Source organism: Chiloscyllium plagiosum, unplaced genomic scaffold (assembly GCF_037043375.1).
Source record: "Chiloscyllium plagiosum isolate Xiang-an unplaced genomic scaffold, Cpla_swu_hap1 HiC_scaffold_7, whole genome shotgun sequence".
NCBI classification, from domain to species: domain Eukaryota; kingdom Metazoa; phylum Chordata; class Chondrichthyes; order Orectolobiformes; family Hemiscylliidae; genus Chiloscyllium; species Chiloscyllium plagiosum.
This window is the reverse complement of record NW_028270145.1, coordinates 38,538,214-38,559,127: the sequence shown is the minus strand read 5'-3', so window position 1 is coordinate 38,559,127 and position 20,914 is coordinate 38,538,214. Positions and strand designations below refer to the sequence as shown.

Here is a 20,914-nt window from a genome sequence, read left to right as displayed (position 1 = left end):
AGAATGAGTTTTGACTGATGGGGTACCGAGAGGCAACTGTAACATTGGGATGGAGTTCACTTGAACTGTACTGGGACCAGTGTTCTCGCAAGTCATATAGGGCTGCAGAGAAGGATTTATACTTTTGGAAGTGTGTGGAGGGTTCATGTGAGGTGAGATTTGATAAGTTAAGCAGAAAGGACAAGGCAATAGTGAAGGTTAGTGATGAAGGGCATTGATAAGCAGTGTGACAAGAAAGGACAGGGTGTACAAACATAACAGTACATCAGCAAATAAGGTCAGAGTTGGGGAAAGTGGTAAAGAAACAGAATTAAAGTTTTTTTTCAATCTGAATGCTTGCAGCTTTCATAGCATGTTCGCTGAATTGATAGCACAATTATAAATGAGTGTAATGCTACAAAATGTTGCATGCAGGTACAGCAAGTAATCACAAAGGCAAATGGAATGTTGGCCTTTAATGCAAGAGGATTGAAATATGGAAGGAGGGAAATCTTTCTAGAATTATGAGGGCATTGGTTAGAGCACACTAAAATACTTGCAGGTCTCCCTACATTTTCCATAGAAGGTCGACTGTTGATTTCTGGGATGAAAGGTTTTCTTACGAGGAAGAATTGAGAAGGTTGGGACTTTATTTTTGGAATTTAGAAAAGTGAGAGGTGGTCTGATTGAAACATGTAGGTGTCAAGGGGGCTTGCTTAAGGATGCTGAAAGGATCTTGCCTCTCATGGAAGAAACCGATAACCAGTGGGCATAGTTACAGAATCGGGGTCTCCCATTTAAGATGGAAGTGAGGGAGATGTTTTTTATCTCAGAGGGTCATTAGTCTTTGGAATTCTTTTCCACAGAGAGTCAGGGAGGTTAGGGCATTCAGTGTAATCAAGGCTGAGTTTGTTTTTTGGTCTGTAAGGGATTCAAAGGTTATAGGTGCGAGCATGTAAGTGGCTGTTGATGTGTTACTGCTGCAGTATGTGGGAATTGGTGGACATTAGTGTGATTCATCGTCATATAGACAGAGATGTACAGCACGGAAACAGACCCTTCAGTCCAACTTGTCCCAGCCGACCAGATACCCTGAAATAATCTTATCCCAGCATTTGGCCTGTATCCCTCTAAACCCTTCCTATTCATATACCTACCCAGATGCCTTTTAAATGTTGCAATTGTATCAGCCTCCAACACTTCTGGCAGCTCATTCCATACATGCACTACTGTGGGGGAAAATGTGGCCCCTTAGGTCCCTTTTAAATCTTTCCCCTCACCTTAAACCTATGCCCTCTATTTTTGGACTCCCCTGCCCTGAGGAAAAGACTTTGACTATTCAACCTATCCATGCCCGTCATGATTTTGTAAACCTCTATAAGGTCACCCCTCAGCCTCCGACGCTCCAGGGAAAACAGCCCCAGCCTATTCAACTTCTCCCTGTAGCTCAAATCCTCCAGCCTGGCAACATCCCTGTAAATCTTTTCTCAACCCTTTCAAGTTTAATAATATCTTTCCTATAGCAAGGAGACCAGAATTGCACGCAATATTCCAAAAGTGGCCTAACCAAAGTCCTGTACAGCCGCAACATGACCTCCCAACTCCTGAACTCAATACTCTGACCAATAAAGGGAAGTATGCAAATTATCTTCTTTGCTATCCTATCTACATGTGACTCCACTTTCAAGGAGCTATGAACCTGCATTCAAAGGTCTTTTTGCTCAGCAATGCTCTCCAGGACTGTACCATTAAATGTGTAAGTCCTGTCTGGATTTGCCCTACCAAAATGTAGCATCTCACATTTGTCTAAATTAAACTCTATCTGCCACTCCTTCTCCATTGATCCATCTGATCAAGGTCCCGTTGCACTCTGAGATAACTTTCTTCGCTGTCCACTATACCACCAATTTTGGTATCATCTGCAAACTTACTAACCATATCTCCTATGCTCACATCCAAATCATTTATATAGGTGATGAAAAGTATTGGACCGAGCACTGATCCTTGTGGCACATCGCTGGTCACAGGTGTCCAGTCTGAAAAGCAACCCTCCACCACCACCTTCTGTCTCCTACCTTCTAGTCAATTTTGTATCCAAATGGCTAGCTCTCCCTGTTTTCCATGTGATCTAACGTTGTTAACCAGTTTACCATGCGGAACCTTGACAAACGGCTTACTGATGTCCATATGCACAAAATCCACAACTCTGCTTTCATCAATCCTCTTCGCCACTTCGTCAAATAACTCAATCAGGTTAGTGAGACATGATTTCCCATGTACAAAGCCATGGTGACTATCCCAAATCCCTTTTCTTTCCAAATACATGTAAATCCTGTCCCTCAGAATCCCCTCCAAAAATTGTCCACTACTGATGTCAGGCTCACCAGTCTATAGTTCCTTGGCTTTTCCTTATCACCTTTCTTGAATAGTGACACCACATTAGCCAACCTCCTGTCTTCTGGCTCCTCTCCCATAGTTATCGATGATACAAATACCTCAGTAAGAGGCACAGCAACCTCCTCCCTAGCTTCCCACAGCGTTCTAGAGTACACCTGATCTGTTCCTGGGGATTTCGCAACCTTTTTAATGCACTATACAAGGGGAGTCTGTCTTTATTATGTTTGATGAGAGTGGTTTAGAACAGTGGAGGGGGGAATGGAAGAGGTGTGGTAGAGGGCTGCCTGAATGACACGGAGGAGAAATGTTGTTTAAAATAGGTGGGCATCTGCGATACTTGGTGTTGTGGAACATCTCCTCATCACAGCAGTTGCAAAGCAGACAGTCAGTCACAGTCAGACACAGTCAGTCGCCTGAGGCGGGAATTGAACCCGGGTCTCTGGCGCTGTGAGGCAGCAGTGCTGACCACTGTGCCACCGTGCTGCCCACAGGGCGGAGGATACAGAGTGGGAGGAGGTGTAGTCTAGGTAGGTATGGGAGTCTGTGGATTTGTCGTAAATGTTGGTCCATAAACTGTCGCCGGTGATGGATGGAAGGATGAAAGTTGTTGGTGGAGTTGATGAACTGCCCCATTCAGCCTGAGCGCAGGATGCAGCACCGATGCAGTCATCGATGTAATGGCGGAAGAGCTGGGGAACAGTACCCGCGTATATACTGAAGACGTTCTATTTGACATAACTGACAGACAGACACTTCTTCCATGGATTTGGAAGAAGTGGGAAGAGTTGAAGAAAAAGTTATTGAGGGTGAGGACTAATTTGGCAAGGCGGAGGAGGGTGTTGGTTGTGGTGGGGGTGCGGGGAACTGGATGGGTTTGTTGGAGAGGAAAAAACTGAGGTCCTGCAGGTGTCATTGTGTAGTATGAATGTGTATAAGAACTGCTCGTCCATAGTGAAGATGAAGCCTGGGGGCCTGGGAACTGGAAGTTTCCAAAGAGGTGGAGGGTGTGGTTGGTGTCCTGGATGTAGGTGGGAAAAGACTGGACCAAGGGGGAGAGAACGGAGTTGAGGTAGGAAGAAATTAGTTCAGTGGGGCAGGAGCAAGCAGAGACGTAGGTCAGCCGGAGTAGTTGAGTTTGTGGATCTTAGGGAGCAGGTAAAACTGGGCAGTGCGGGCCTGGGGTACTATGAGGTTGGAGGTGGTGGAGGGGAGATCACCGGAGGCGATGAAGTGGTAATAGTGGCCTGATGGGCCATAGTGGAGTCATGGTCAAGGGGGAGGTAGGACGTAGTATCAGAGGGCTCAGAATATTACATTTATCTGTGCCTCAACATAGAACAGTACAGCACATTACAGACCCTTCGGCCCTTGATGTTGTGCTGACCTCTTATCTTACTCTCAGAGCACACTAACCTACATGCCCTTCAATTTACTATCATTCATGTGCCTATCCAAGAGTTGCTTAAATGTCCCTAATGTATCTGACTCTGCTACCACTGCTGGCAGTGCATTCCACACACCCACCACTCCCTGTGTATAGAACCTTCCTCTGACATCTCTCCTGAACCTTCCTCCAATCACTTAAAAGTATGTCCCCTTGTGACTGCCATTTCTGCCCTGGGGAAAAGTTTCTGGCTGTTCACTCTATCTATGCCTCTCATTATCTTGCACACCTCTATCAAGTCACCTCTCATCCTTCATTGCTCCAATGAGAAAAGCCCTAGCTCCCTCAACCTTTCTTCATAAGACATGCCCTCCAGTCCAGGCAGCATCCTGGTAAATCTCCTTTGCACTCTCTCCAAAGCTTCCACATCCGTCTTGTAATGAGGTGACCAGAACTGAACATAATATTCCAAGTGTGGTCTAATCAGGGCTTTATAGAGTTGCAGTATAACCTCACGGCTCTTAAACTCAATCCACCTGCTAATGAAAGCCAGCATACCATACGCCTTTTTAACAACCCTATCAACTTGGGTGGCAACTTTGAGGGATCTATGGACATAGAACCCAAGATCTATCTGTTCCTCCACACTGCCAAGAATCCTGCCTTTAACCCTGTACTCTGCATTCAAATTCGACCTTCCAAAGTGAATCACTTCACACTTTTCCAGGTTGAACTCCATGTGCCACTTTCCAGCCCAGCTCTGTATCCTGTCAATGTCCCGTTGCAACCAACAACAGCCCTCCACAACTCAACCAACCTTCGTGTCATCAGCAAATTTATTAACCCACTCTTCCACTTCCTTATCCAAGTCATTTATAAAAATCACAAAGAGCAGAGGTCCCAGAACAGATCCCTGCGGAACGCCACTGGTCACTGAGTTCCAGAATGAACACTTTGCATCTACTACCAACCTCTGTCTTCTATGGGCCAGCCAAATTTCCCTGTATCAACAGTCAAATTTCCCTGTATCCCATACCTCCTTACTTTCTGAATGAGCCTACCATGGGGAACCTTATCAAATGCCTTGCTAAAAACCACATACACCACATCCACTGCTCTACCTTCAATGTGTTTTGTCACATACTCAAAAAATTCAATAAGCTTTGTGAGGCATGACCTGCCCCTCACAAAGCCATGCTGACTATCTCCAATCAAACTATGCTTTTCCAAGCAATCATAAATCCTGTCTCAGAATTCTCTCCAATAATTTGCACACCACAAACGTAAAACTGACTGGTCTATAATTCCCAGAATTATCTCTATTCCCTTTCTTGAACAGGGGAATAACATTTGCCACCCTCCAATCATCTGGTACTACTCCAGTGGACAGTGAGGACACAAAGATCATTGCCAAAGACGCAGAAATCTCTTCCCTTGTTTCCCGTGACAACTTTGGGTATATCCCGTTCTGCCCAGGGGACTTCTCTATCCTCATGATTTTCAAAATTTTCAGCACATCCTTCTTCTTAACATTAACTTGTTCGAGCGTATCAGCCTGTTTCACGCTATCCTCGCAAACAACAATACAGCAAAGTATTCATTAAGGACCTCCCCAACTTCCTCCTACTCCAGGAACAAGTGCCCTCCACTATCCCTGATCGGCCCTACCCCGACTCTGGCCATACTCTTGCTCCTCACATAAGTGTAGAATGCCTTGGGGTTTTCCTTAATCCTACCCACTAAAGCTTTTACATGCCCCCTTCTAGCTCTCCTAAGTCCATTCTTCAGTTCCTCCCTAGCTACCTCGTAACCCTCTACAGCTCTGTCTGATTCTTGCCTCCTCAGTCTTCCTTCTTCCTCTTGACTCGACATTCTACATCCCTAGAGGGAGAATGTCCTATAAACACACGGTTATCACTGCCTGGAGCACCACTGACAGGGATGTCCCAGGCAGCTGTCCACATTAAATCAAATGAAGAATGGAAGGCAAATCCAACACTCTTTTGATTCCCTCCCCACACACCACTTTTCGTGTTGCCTGCTCCCTCCCAGCAAAGGAAATGGGAAAGGCAATGCAAGGGGAAGTGGTGAGGGGAAATGGCAAGCAAACTGGGAGACAACTTCCCCATTTATTTTTTAAATTGTTCTTTCATGGGGTGTGGAAGTCAACGTTGCCCATTTGTTTCCCATCCCCAATTGCCCTTTAACTGAGTGACTTGCTGGGCTATTTCAGAGGGCAGTTCAGAGTTAATCACGTTGTTGTTATGCATTTGAAGTCACATTTGGCTAGACCAGGTGAGTACAGTAAATTTCCTTCCCCAAAGAACACTCATGATAAAGGTAAAGTCATTACAGTCTGATCAGACTATAAACGTGCACATCAAGATTAGAGTGGTGCTGGAAAAGCACAGCAGGTCAGGCAGCATCCGAGGAGCAGGAGAATCGACGTTTCGGGCAGGAGCCCTTCATCAGGCTCTGAATGAGCACAGAAAATTGTTGGAACAATTTCAGCAGATCTGGCAGCATCTATGAAGAGAGAAACTCTGTTTGTGTCAAATTTCGGACGCCTGCAGTGCTGTGCTTTTATTAATAAACCAAAGGAGTTGTCCAACAAAATTATAGTTGAATGGAACAGGCTTTGAAACCCTCAACTGAGTTTAAATTCCACCAGGTGTTGTGGTGGGATTGGAATCCACATGCCAAGCATTAGTCTATTGTCTTGTGCAGTATCAATCCAGTGATGAATCACACCATAGGACTATGTAGTTAAACAAACTTCCAGGGCATGTTTTATCAGTGGCAGACAATATTAAAACAAAACAACCACTGTTGTATCCTGGAAGCCTTTCAGAACTGTTGCGTTTGTTAACTGCCAGATTTGATTTTTCTTTCAAACACTTAAACCCCTGTTACTTTAGTACATTAAACTCATTGATATCCCACAGATTTCTAATCCAAAATTCAGACTATTCTTGTGTTGTTCAGTTGGTCTTATCAGATTACATGGAAACATAGGAAAGAAGGAAAAGTGCACTCAACCTCTTGATGTTGTTCCCATTCAATTAGACAAGGCCTGAATCTCATTTACCAGCTCTTCATCCATATTCCTTCACATCTAAGAGAAATGAACCAGTGCCAATTTTGAAATTTTCAATTGTCCTGACATTGACTGCTTTTTGGAAAATTAAGCAAGCTATACAGATTTAAAATGCTATTTAAGAGAAAAAGTGCTTCCTAATTTCACTCCGAAATGGCTCGGCTGCATTGTTAAGATATTCTTAAGAAGGAGCAGGGACAGCTTATTTTTTTTTATATACTCAGGTTGTAGCAGTGGCCTGGTGATTTCAAAGAGAGATGAGAATGGCGCTTTTAAGTTGGGACATTCTTTGATGCTGTTTGTGGTTCTCCATAAATCATACAAACCTATGAATCAGGATCAAGAGTAGGCCATTCACCCTTGAACCTGCTCCTCAATTTAAGAAACTCATGGCTGATCTGATTGTGGCCTCAATTCCACATTCCTACCCAACCCCAACTCCCTTAAATCTATCCACCTCTGCCTTAAAAGTATACCATGAAACTATCTTTGCCGCTCTGGGGAAGAGAGCTCGAAAGGCTTGTGGCCCTCAGACAGAAGACATTTCTCTTCATCTCTGCCTTAGGTGAGAGATCTTTGCTGGTAAACTGTGTCCTCGAGTTCTAACCTCTGCCTCAAGGGGAAATCTACATTCAGCATCTACCCTTTCAATACCCTCAGGATCTGTACCATGGTATTCTGCCTGATGGAAGATCCTTGTTTAACAGTCTTCCCAAATCATTATTTCCTATTCCTCCACTGATACATTTGATCTAGTTATGGGCTGGTGCACTGTTTATGGGCTGATGCACTGTTTCCTGCTGTTTTCATGTTGTATAATCGAACAGTTTGTTTCCTTATTCTAGTCACTTTTCCATGTTATGACTGTAACACATTTCTTGTTTTAGTTTTTAATGCTGTTTATATTTCTTGGATTAACCTCACGCTCCAGAATTATTTTAAATAGCTTTTAATCTTCAGTTCACTCTGCTGCATTTTATCAATGAACTCTGACCTTTTCCTCCTACGCTGTCTTCTTGGATCCCCTATCTAAAGACTGTTTCTTTTCTATCACAGCGCTGCGTTGAGTGTGGATTATCATGTGGAAACAGAGCTGGAGAGTTAGTAATACATCAGTCCACAAGCTCCTCGAACTTGCATTGTCTTTGATCTTGAAGCTGAGATAGTGGTGATCACAAACAGGAACAGGGACAGAAATCATAGACATAATACTGCTCCTGGCCTCAGGCTCCAGTCCCACACCTCAACCCACCCAAAGCAGCCCTGACACTTGACCAGTCAACAGCAGGACCCCTCGAGATCCAGGACCTACTACTGAGCCCAGTTATGACCCCGTGTAGGCCCTGGTCACAGAGACTGTAACAGTGCTGACGAAGGCTCACTGGACTCAAAATATTCACTCTGTATTTTTCTCTCCAGAGATTCTGCCAGACCTGCTGCGTTTCTCCAGGAATTTCTGTTTTTGTTACAGAAGTAAGAATGCTATGTTTCATTTATACAGGGAATTGGTGAGACTATATTTTGAATACTGTGTGTAGTTTTGGTCTCTTTCTTTCAGGAAGGATATAAATAGATTAGAGGCAATTCAGAGGATGTTTATAATATTGATATCTGGAATGAGTGGATTGCCTGATTGGGATGGGTTGGACAGACAGGTCTTGTTTTCCCTGGAACTGAATAGTGGGAGTAACGTGACTGAAACGTATAAAATCCTGAATGATCTTGACAAGGTGGATGTGGAAAGGATGTCTATCCTGGTGGGTCATCTCGGAACTAGGGGGGCTCGGTTTCAAAATTTACAGTTACTCTTAGATGAGGAGAATGTTTTTTCTCTCAGCAGGTTGTGCAGCTTTAGAACTTCCTGCCTCAGAAGGCAGTGGGGGCAGGGGTCATGGCATATATTATAACAGGAGAGTGTGAGGACCGCAGATGCTGGAGATCAGAGCTGAAAATGTGTTGCTGGAAAAGCGCAGCAGGTCAGGCAGCATCCAAGGAGCAGGAGAATCGACGTTTCGGGTATGAGGCCTTCTTCAGGAATTTCCAGAAGAAGGGCTCATGCCCGAAACGTCGATTCTCCTGCTCCTTGGATGCTGCCTGACCTGCTGCGCTTTTCCAGCAACACATTTTCAGCATATATTATAACAGAGATGGATAGATTCTTCTAACACAGGGGAGTCGAGGGTTAGCAGGGTAGGTGTGAATATGGAATTCAAAACACAATAAGATTACCATGAATTATTGACTGGTGTACTTCTTCTATTTCATTTTCCCATGTGTTCATACACCACTAAAAGCTAGTCAACAGCTCTGCAAAGTAATGAAAAAGGCTAATGGAATGATCCTTGGAATGAGACCACACTTGGAATATTGTGTCCAGTTCTGGTCGCCCTACTATAGGAAAGATACAGAGGCTTTGGAGAGGGTGCAAAGAAGGTTTACCAGGATGCTGCCTGGACTGGAGGGCTTGCCTTATGAAGAAAGGTTGAATAAGCTCGGACTTTTCTCTCTGGAGAGAAGGAGGAAGAGAGGAGACTGATCGAGGTGTACAAAATAAGGAGATGAATAGATAGAATCAATAGCCAGAGACTTTTTCCCGGGGCAGGTTTGACTGGTACGAGAAGTCATAGTTTGAAGAAATTAGGAGGAAGGTATAAAGGAGATATCAGAGGTAGGTGCTTTACCCAGAGAGTTGTGAATGCATGGAATGCGTTGCCAGTGGTGGTGGTGGAAGCAGAGTCATTGGGGACATTTAAGCGACTGCTGGACATGCACATGGATAGCAGTGAGTTGAGGGGTGCGTAGGTAAGTTACTATATTTTACATTAGGATTAAACCTCGGCACAACACCGTGGGCCAAAGGGCCTGTTCTGTGCTGTACATTTCCATGTTCTATGTTCTATTCTTTATCTCAAGGATGCTGAATGCAAATGGGTGGAGTCACTCCTCAGTTCCTTAAGTATATCTTTTAGCCCCAATCTGGATTGCTGCACTCTGTTAGGAGTGCACATCTCAACATATTGGCCTTAGAAAAGTCCAATGCAGATTGATCAGAATGAATGAAAAGTAAGTGGAGTACAATGATCAGGGTGTTACAACTGAGATATTTAAAATGATTAAAGGAGTTGATCAGATAGCTTGAAAGAAATTATTCCCTTCACACCAACCCTCACCAAGGATGAGAGTGGTGGCAGGGCAGGACGAGGTGAAAACTCCAGAAAAAGTAATACTAAATATTAGGCTTATCTGAGATGCTGCACTAAGTACATCCCATAAAGAATAATCCCTCCCCCAAGAAAAACTATGGACGATTTTGAGTTTGAAAATTTCAGTATCAAGGTAGATAGAGTGTTGGTAAGGCAGAGTATTGACAATTATGGAACTAAAGCAGGAAGAGGAAGTGACATCTCGATAAACCACGATGTAATTGAAAGGTCTGAATGGTTTACTCCTACTCTATGTTTTCAATATTCCTGTTATCCTCTTATCAGAACTCCTCAAATCTTTCCTTTCCAAAATGACACAGTCAAAATCAACAGAACAGTTGGCCTTTTTTAATATTCATTTATTCCCCTCCCCTTGTTGCATAACCTACACTTGAGTCAGCGCATTGAGTTTTCACAAGTAAGGACATGATCAAATAGTAGAGACTATTACATCTGTGCAACGTTAAAGGAGTTTCACTGACATTCTGTCCAAGCTCGAACTCTCAGCCAAAGTGAATAAAAGAGTAGTCATCATTTATTACAATGCAGCCCATGGGATCTTGCTGTCCAAAAAAGGCCTTCTGTACTTGCTTCTAAAACCCCATTTGCAACACATGCAAGTACTTTGTGGACTGTAAACAATATGCCACAGTGTAGCTGAGGTGAGACAACAACAAAACTTTGTAACAAAAAAAAGAAGTTGTTAAATAACCCAAAGTGTAAAGTTTTTATTGGGCTAGTGTTGGCACTCCAAATGCAGTTTACACGATGTTCCACCAATACTGTTGGACAAAGCTACGTGGGAAACCATGGACACACACATGAACACACCACATTCTGTAGTTGGAGCGGTAACTGGACTCACTGTGGAGCATTCACAATGTTGAGATTATCATGGACAACATGTTCAATTAAGTGGGCACACTGCTGGTTATGACTGAACAGGCAGAGTATAGGAAGGTGGATAATGGAGAAATCCCACTCTAACATGTACTCTCAGGGGATAGTAGCTGAACCCAAGTCATTCACACCAAGAGGGTCTCTGGTGTACAAGAGGGAAGTAAGAACAATGGTAGGGCTGTAGTGAAAGAGGTTTCAATAGTAAGAGCAACAGTCTGCAATAGATGATATGCAATAGACTCCAAGATGGTATGTTGCCTCCCTGGTGCCAACAAGCTGTGCATCAGGAGTTAGGACATAAAGTAAAAAGTAGTACCTCGAAAGTAATAATTTCAGAATAGCTACAGTTCCACGTGCTAGCAAGAATAAAAACAACAGGATACTAAATGAGTACATAGCTGGAGAAATGGCATATAAAGGAAGGATTCAAGTTCCTGGGATGGTGTTAGAGGCAAGATACTGACATGGATAGAGGAATGGCTGACTGGCAGAAGACAGAAAATGAGGATAAAGGAGTCTTTTCGGGACGGCAGCCAGTGAGTAGTGCAGTTCCTCAAGGGTCAATGCTAGGACCACAACTATTCACGTTATACATTAACGATTTGGATGAAGAAACTAAGGGCATTGTTGGTAAGTTTGCAGAATTCACAAAGAGAGGTGGAGGGCCAGGTAATGCTGAGGAAGCAAGGAAGTTGCAGAAGGAATTGGACAGACAAGGACAGTGAGCAAAGAAGAGGCAGACAATGTGGGAAAGTGTGAGGTTATGCATTTTGATAGGAAGAACAGAGTATTTTCTAAATGGGGAAAGGCTTCAGAAATTTGAAGCACTAAAGGACTGGGGAGTCCTAGTTCAGGATTCTGTTAAGGTTAACATGTAGGTTCAGTTGATAGTTAGGAAAGCACATGCAATGTTTGTATTCATATTGAGAGGGCTAGAATTCAAGAACAGGGATGTTGAGGCTGTATAAGATTTTGGTCAGACTGCATTTGGAATACTGTGAGCAGTTTTGGGCTGCGTATCTAAGGAAAGATGTGCTGGCCTGGGAGAGCTTCCAGAGGAGGATCACAAGAATGATCCCAGAAATGAAGGGCTTGTCATATGAGGAGTGGCTGAGGACTCTGGGTCTACTCAATGAAGTTTAGGAGGATGAGAGAATATCTCTTTGAAACTTACAGGTCACTGAGGGGCTTGGTTAGAATGGTTGTGGAGAAGATGTTTCCACCAATAGGAGAGACTATGATCTGAAGGCTCAACCTCAGAGTGAAGGGATGACCTTTGGAACTCAGATTGGGAGGAATCTTCAGTCAGTGGGTGGTGAATCTGTGGAACAAATTGCCACAGAAGGCTGTGGAGGCCAAGTCACTGAGCATCTTTAAGGCAGGTATATATATAGATTCTTGATTAATAAAGGGATCAAGGGTTACTGAAAGAAGGCGGGAGAATGGTGTTCAGAAACATATCAGCAACGATCGAATGGCAAAGCAAACTCGATAGGCTAAATTTCCAAATTATGCTCTTATATTTTGCGGTCTAAAATGTTATGAAATAGATGCGATTACAGAGACACGACTGCAGGTTTACCAAGGATGTGAACTGAACATTCAGGGGTATTCATTATTTCGGAATGACAGAGGAAGAAAAGGAAAAGACATGCGATTACGTTGTTAGTAAAGAAGGAAATCATTCCATTAGTGAGGGAGTAGATTAGCTCAGAAAATCGTGATTTTAATCCGTCATGATGGGAAATAAGAAATACGAAGGCCAGAACTTTTGTAGGGTGTTATCTAGAGGCCCTCAGTTGTGAAGATGTAAGGAAAGCCAATAAACAAGAAATCAGAGATGCATGCGATGGTATTTTATGTGAGCATTTCCTGGAGTATGTACATCATTGTTTATTGGACCTATACATTGAAGAACCAACAGCAAACAGACTATTCTCGACTGGCTACTGTGCAATGAGGAAGGATTTATTAACAATCTTGATCTGTAGGTCGCTTGGCAGAGAGCAATCAAATTATGATAGAATTGTTCTTTAAGACAGGCAGTGAAATATTCAAATCCAAAACGAGCGTCCTGATTCTACACAAAGGTATGTGGCACAAATTGGCACAGATGGACTGAGGAACCTTATGAAATGGACTAACAATGGATAAGCAATGGTTCATATTGAAAGAACATGTGCATAAATTATTCATTTCTGTCAGTGTAAAGGTAAAAGATCAAAGTTGGCGCAACCATAGTTTATGAAGAAAATTAGGGACAGCATTAGATCCAAAGTGGCCACGATCATTGAAAGGTGCACAAAGACACCCAGATCCCTTTGTACAGCTACACCTCACCTCCACTCAACTCGGAAGGCAAAATGGTATATTGGCCTTCACTGCAATAGGATTTAAAATCAGGAGTAGGAATGTCTTACTGCAGCTATACAGGCTCGTAATGAGACTACACCTGGAGTATTATGTTCAGCTTTGGTCTCCCTAAGTAAGAAGGGATATACTTGCCAAAGAGAGAGTGCAGCAAAAGTTCACTAGTTTGATGCCAGGATAGCAGAAGTGTCGTATGTGGGGACAATAGTTCAACTACATCTGTATTTATTAGAGTTGAGAAGGAAAAGAGGGGTTCTGGTTGAAACATATAAAATTCTAACAGGGATGGACCGGCTAGATGCAGGAAAGATGCTTCATCTGGTTAGGAAGTCTGGAACCAGGGGACAGAGTCTCAGGATAAGGGGTAGGCCATTTAGGATGGAAATATTTCATCAATCAAAGTGTAATGAGCCTGTGGAATTCTCTACCACAGAACACATAATATATACAAAAAAGATGTTTTTAGTCACTAAAGGCTTCAAGGGGAATGGAGAGAAAGCAAGAATATGGCTTTTAAACACAAGATCAGCCATGATCATATTGAAAGGAGCAGGTTCAAAGAGTCAAATGGCCTACTCCTGCTCCTACTTCCTGGGGAATAATTATTCACATCCTTGGTAAACCTGCATTCTATGTTTGAGGTCTAATATTGGTGGACAGAGAGGATTCATTGTTACTTTGAGTAATATTAAGCTTTTTTCAATTAATTTGTATGATCCAGGTGTCACTGACAAGGCTAATGTTTATTGCCCCTCGCTAAATACCCAAGAAGGCAACAGTAACTTGATCAAATATTACCCACGTACACCAGAGTGCTGTTCGGGAGAGAGTTTGACCCCGTAGTAATGAAAGAGTGTGATGCATTTCCAAGTCAGGATATTCTATTACAGAAGGGAATAGGGAGACAGTGGTGTCTTCATGCATCAGATATCCTCATTCTTTTTGGTGATAGAGATCATGGGTTTAGAAGGGTGGTATGGTGGCTCAGTGGTTAGCATTGCTGCTTCACAGTGCCAAGGACCCAAGTTCAATTTCAGCCTCGGGCAACTGCCTATATGGAATATGCACATTCTTTCCATGTCTGCGTGGGTTTCCTCCAGGTGCTCTGGTTTCTTCCTACATCCAAAGATGTGTAGGTTAGGTGAATTGGCCATGCCTGTAGTGTTCAGGGCTGTGTAGGTTAGGTGCATTAGTCAGGGGTAAATATAGGGGAATGGGTCTGGGTGGGATACTCTTCGGAGGGTCAGTGTGGACTTATTGGGCCGTAGGGCCAGTTTCCACACTGTAGGGATCCTAAGGTGCTGTTGAGTAGGCTGTGATGAGTTGTAATGGTGCATATTCTGGATGGCTGCTCTCTGTGTTTAGAGGAAAGTAGGTTAATGTTGAAGGTGCTGGACGGGATGCCAGTCATGCGGGCTGATTTGTCCTGGATGAAGTCAAGCCGCTTGAGTGTTGCTGAAGATGCACTCATCTGGGCAAGTGGGGAGTATTCTATCACAATCAGTACCTGTGCCTTGTATATGGTGGCCAGGCTTTGGGAAGTCAAGAAATCAGTTACTTACTGAAGAGGTCATGCCTAACAAATTTGTTAAAACTTTTGAAAATGTGATCCAGTGTGTGGATGAGGAATGTTCAGTTGATGTCGTTCGTATCGATTTGAGCAAAGCTTTTGACAAGGTCCCACATGGGAGATTGATTGAGAAGCTTAAAGAACATGGTATTCAGGGAAACAGGCAGGATGGATTAGAAACTGCCTTAGTAATAGTACACAAAAAATACTGGTGGAAGGCTGTTTGAGTGACTGGAGGCCGGTGTCCAGTGTACTATAAGGATCAGTACTGAAACCATTATTGTTTGTTATATACATAAATGATAGAGATGGAAATGTGGGGGAATGTTAGGCAAATTTGCAGATGACACCAAGATTGGTTAACAGCAAAGCAAATGGTTGTAGGTTACAAGAAGATATAAATAGGTTGGACAGGTGGGCAGACCAGTGGCAGATGATATTTAACCCTGATAAGTGTGAGGTGATGTATCTTGGAAGAAGAAGCAAGATGAGGGAGCATTTAATGAATGACAGGATACTGGATATCTTAGAAGACAGAGAGATCTTGGGGTAATTATTCACAGATCCCTTAAGTCAGTAGGATAGAATAGTTAAGAAGTCACCTGAATAGGATAGTTAAGAAGTCATAAGAAGGGACATTTGCTTTAAATCAGTCGTAGAATTGAGTATAAAAGCAGAGGTAATGTTGGAGTTGTACAGAGGAGAAAGTGAGGACTGCAGATGCTGGAGACTAGAGTTGAAAAGTGTGGTGCTGGAATCCTGAAGAAGGGCTTATGCCCGAAACGACGATTCTCCTGCTCCTTGGATGCTGCCTGGCCTGCTGTGTTTTTCCAGCACCACACTTTTCGACTCTGGAGTTGTACAGAGCCAGTTGTAAACAGGCTGAAGTACTATGTGCAGTTCTGGTCACCTCACTATGGGAAGGATGTGACAGCATGAGAGTGGGCATAGAGGATGTTCACCAGGATGTTGCCTCGGCTGGTGAAATTAGATGGGCTTGGATTGTTTTCTCTAGAGCAGAGAAGACTCAGGGCGGTCATGATTGAATGTGTAAGATTATGAGGGGCATGGACAGGTTGAATAGAGAGCAGCTGTTCTCCTTAGTTGAGGGGGTCAATCATGCAAGAGGGCATAGTTTTAAGGTAAGGGGCAGGCTAACTCTGCAATCTAATTTAATACTGTATCACAAGTAACAAACACACAGCGCGTCAGGCAGCAGCTCTGCATGGTGCTTACCTGCAGTATGCCCACACCCAGACACTAAACGGTTCTGCGATAACGACCTTCCGAATGAATTTTGACCCTGTCCTGTAAGCCAATGCAAAACGTTGCATAGACGCGCAAAGTTGCTTACCTTTTCCAACAGTTTTAATTTCAACCTGGTCATCTGGTCCACTAAAGACGGATCTGCAGTTTCCATTTCTCATTCAGGGGCAAAGAATGCGAGAGACGGGGGGGGGGGGGGGTAGCTCCAAGTTGAGAGTTAGGGGTCCAGGTAAGACTTTGCTACAGGGTGAAAGGTCAGCGGAGCGCTCAGTCCGCAGCAGCGAATGGCTTTTCCTCCCCTTGGGTATTGCTGGCCCCTGGCTGCTGTTTCTCTGGTTGCTAACCCGCTGGTCCTGTAAACAAGGCGGTTGCTGCAGGTAAACATTCCTCTATATTGTGGTTCCGCCTCGCCACTGCTCGGGTTATACCTTGGGGCTACCACAAACAAAGCTGGTACTGCCCCCAACATACAGGTCCCGCTTCTTGGGAGCACTTCGGTGTTTTAAGCTGAAAAGATCTGCACGCCAAATATTTCTCCCTCTCAGATTGCAGTTCCACTCCAGCCGCCTAGCAACCCCCAACGCTGAACATGGTCTTTGAATGCATCTTAAGTGATGTCCCTTATGGGCCATCTCAATTGCTTTTATTTGGGAATCTCAATCCTTCCACATACGAATTAGGAGCAGGAGTAAACCAATTGGTGTCTCCAGCCAGCTCTGCCATTCAAAAAGATCACATTTTTTTGTGGCCTCAACTCCACATTCTAACTTATATCATTTTCCGGGTTAAGTTCCCAATTCAAGTCCATCTTCTGGTTGAGAGCACAATCCAATGCCATTGGCTCTTTCCTTTCTGCACTTTGACCAGTTCTTAATTTGGGTTTGACCTCCCAGCCGCTCCTCCTGTCTTTTTTCGTTGATCTCTCCTAAGGTCTAGTCATTCAGAGAAACTTTGCTGCACTGAAGAAGGAAGCTTTTCAGTCCACTGCAGGGTGGTGCTTCACCAGAACTAACTCTAGCCCACTCCCCAATGAACTTTCAGGATATGTTTTCTTAATGCCTTGGAACAATGGCAAACATTGAGGATAACACCAATCCAGTGGGCAGCACGGTGCCTCTCAGTGGTTGGCACTGCTCCCTCACAGCGCCAGGGACCTGTGTTTCATTCCACCCTTGGGTGATTGTCCGTGTGGCTTTTGCATATTTTCCCTCTGGTCTGCATGGGTTTCCTCCAGATGTGGGGTGGCACAGTGGCTCAGTGGTTAGCACTGCTGCCTCACAGCACCAGGGTCCTGGGTTCGATTCCCGCCTGTCTGTGTGGAATTTGCACATTCTCCCTGTGTCTGCATGGGTTTCCTCTGGGTGCTCCGGTTTCCACCCACAATCCAAAGATGTGCAGGTCAGGTGAATTGGCCATGCTAAATTGCCAGCAGTGTTAGGTGTGTTAGTCAGGGGTAAATATAGGGTCGGGGATTGGGTTTGGGTGGGTTTCTCTTCGGAGAGGGGATGTGGACTTGTTGGGCCAAAGGGCCAGTTTCCACGCATAATCTAATCATGCTTCTGGTTCCCTCCCACAATCCAAAGATGTGGATTAGCCATGCTAAACTGCCCATGGTGTCCAAGTATGGGTCGGCTTGGAAAGTTAGCCAGGGGAAATGCAGGGTTACAGGAATAGGGTAGGTGGGGTGAGTCTGGGTGGATACTCTTCAGAGGGACAGTGTGGACTCAGTGGGCTGAATGGTGTGCTCTCACACTGTAGGGATTCTATAATTACACAAATAACAGGGCATAGAAGGTTGGCAGAATGGCAGAGAAAGGAAATGAAATTTAATAGAGAAGGTAAGGTGGTTCATTTTTGGCAAGAAGGACAGGGAGAGGCAATAGAGATTGACTGGCACAGTTCCAAAGAGGGACTGGGGGGTGGGGGAACTTGAGGTGCATGTGCAATGACTTTTGAAAGTGACTAAGCACATTGAGATGTAATGAGCAAATCATGTGGGATTTTCAGCTTCATAAATCAAGTGATTCAGTACAAAAGCTGAGAAGTTATACTGAACCATTATCAAGCTTTGATCAGATCACAACTGGAGTACTGTTGCCCAAGTTGAGTCACTACAGTTCAAGAAGGAGCAGGGGAGTGCAACTAATTGGTAGCTCTGAAAAGAGCTGGCACAAGCAGAATCGACAAAATAGTTTCCTTCTGTGTTACATAATTACAGGATCTAATTTATCATTTATTCAGGTTTACCATACATGCCCGTCTTTTGTACTCTATGTCTCTACTTATAAAGCCCAGAACCTAATACTCTATTTTAATGGTCTTATCAATTTTTCTTGTCAGTTTTAAAGTTTGTGTATGTAAACAACCATGACTGTTCCATTCCTTTAAAATTCTACCTTTAGGATACAATGATTTGATTTAATTTGATTTATTGTAGTCACATGTACCTAATTACAGTGAAAAGCTTTGTTTTGTGAGCAGCACAGGCAACTCATAGCAAACAAGGACATACAGATCACAGGGTGCTTAAACAGGGCAAAGCTTACAGATTACCACTGCATAGAGGTGTGCAAAGCAAGACCAACATTGGCAAAATCAATATTATTTGAACTGAGAGAGTCTATCCAGCAGTCTAATAACGGCAGGGAAGAAGCTATTCTTGAAGCTGTTGGTGTGTATGTTTAAACTTGTGTCCCATCTGCCTGATGAAAGAGGTTGTAGGAGAGTATAACCAGGGTGGGAGGGGTCTGCGATGATGTTGGCAGCCTTTCCATGGCAATAAGCAGTGTAAACAGAGTCCATGGATGGGAGGGTGGCTTCCGTGACGGTCTGGGCTGTGCACACAACCTTCTGTAGTTCCTTCTTGACCTGAGCAAAGCAGTTGCCGTACCAGGTCATTATGCACCTGGATAGTCTGCTCTCTGTGGTTCATCTGTAAAAGTTGGTGAGGGTCCTTATGGACATGCCAAATTTCCTGAGCTGCCTGAAGAGGAACAAGTGCTGTTGTGCCTTCTTGACCATGGCATCTACATGGGAAGTCCAGGACTGGTTATCGTCACTCCTAGGAATTTGATGCTCTTGACCCCCTCCACCTCAGCTCCATTGATGGAGATGGTGGCCTATCCTCCTCCTTTCTTTCTGAAGTCAATGATCAGTTCTTTTGTTTTGTCGACATTGAGAGAGAGGTTGTTCCATTGCACAACGACATGAAGACCGCTAATCTCCTTACTGTATTCTAAATCATCTTTGTTTGATATCCGTCCTACCACAGTGGTGTTGTCAGTAAAGTTGTAGGTGGCTTTCATTTGGAATTTAGCTATCCAGTCATGGGTGTACAGGGAGTATAGGAAGGGGCTGAGAACGAATCCTTGGGGTTGTGGGGGAAGAGGCTGCAGTGTTGAGTGTTATTGTGGAGGAGATGCAGTTGTCCATGTTCATTGATTGCAGTCTATCGGTCAGGAAGCTGAGGGTCCAATAACAGAAGGTGGAGGTGATACCAAGATCTCAAAGTTTTGAGATTACTCTGGAGGGACTTATGGTTTTGAAGACGGAGCTGAAATCAATGAGTAGGAGTTTGACATAGATGTCCTTGTTATCCAGACATGTGGTGCTGGAAAAGCACAGCTGAGCTGGTCAGGCAGCCTCAGAGAAGCAGGAGAGCCGCCGTTTTGAGTGTAGGCTTTTCATCAGGAGGAGTCTGATGAAGAGCTCATCCTCAAAACGTTGACTCTCTTGTTTCTCTGAGACTGCCAGACCGACTGTGCTTTTTCAGTACCACACTCTTTGACTCTGATCTCCAGCATCTGCAGTCTTCATTTTCTCCTTGTTATCCAGACAATCCAGGGATGAATGTAGAGCTAGGGGAATTGTGTCCACTGTGGACCTGTTTTGTCAGTAGCAAAGTGCAGGGGATCAAGGCAGACTCGGAGGCGAGAGTTGACATGGGCTCTGACCAGCCTTTCGAAGCACTTCATGAGCATGGAGGTCAGAGACACTGGGCGGTAGTCACTCAGGGATGTTGCATGTGCTTTATTTGTACTGGAATGATGGTGGTCATCTTGAAGCAGGTGGAGACTCCAGCTTGTAAAGAGGTTGAAGATGTCAGTGAATACCTCTGTCAGCTGATCCACACAGGATTAAGTGCATGGCCAGGGACTCTGTCCGGGCCTGTCGCTTTTCTTGGGTTGACTCTCAGGAAGACTGATCTGATGTCTGCAGTGTTGATGGAGGGTACAGGTGTGCCCAGGGCTCCCACTGGCATTCTGCTCGAATCGAGTGTAGATAATATTGAGCGCATCACTGAGGGATGTGTTTTCTTTCCCACTATCTTGTTTTGCTTCATTTTGTATCCTGTTATATTGTATAGGTCTTGCCACAGGTGGCAGGTGTCTGTATGATTGGCTTGGGCCTCTAACTTAGTCCGGTGCTGCCCCTTGGCATCTCTGATGACTTTGCGGAGGTCAGATCGGAATTTTCTGTACGAATCGGGGTTGTCTGACTTGAATGCTGTTCACTTGGTTTTCAGTAGGCATTGGATTTCCTGGTTCATCCAAAGTTTCCAGTTGGGGAACACTCGGACTGATTTCTTTGGCACACAGTCCTCCATGCTCTTGCTGATAAGGTCCGTGACAGTAGTGGCATGTTCGTCTCAGTTGTCTACTGAGTTCTTGTCTGAGTCCTCATTCTTCTTTAAGAATCATATAAAGTTTGTAGCACATGAAGAGGCCATTTCATCCACAGCCCTGCAG

The 20,914-nt window shown here is 44.2% G+C and overlaps 2 protein-coding genes across 4 annotated transcripts in view; one reads left to right on the top strand and one right to left on the bottom strand.

The window, feature by feature from the left end:
• cunh21orf58 (chromosome unknown C21orf58 homolog) overlaps window positions 1-20,914 on the bottom strand; it is a 306,245-nt gene that overhangs the window by 48,546 nt on the left and 236,785 nt on the right. Inside the window, exon 1 of one of the 2 annotated variants that reach the window (XM_043694561.2) lies at window positions 16,255-16,348. The exons of the other annotated variant lie outside the window; for it this stretch is intronic. Within the exon in view, the coding sequence (XP_043550496.1) occupies window positions 16,255-16,320 (66 nt within the window). The 5' untranslated portion in view covers window positions 16,321-16,348. Of the gene's footprint in view, window positions 1-16,254; window positions 16,349-20,914 lie in introns of those variants that run through there. 2 annotated transcript variants of the gene reach the window in all.
• Window positions 1-20,914, top strand: part of LOC122551461 (caspase-8-like) — a 140,841-nt gene that overhangs the window by 28,030 nt on the left and 91,897 nt on the right. The gene's annotated exons all lie outside the window — the stretch shown is intronic.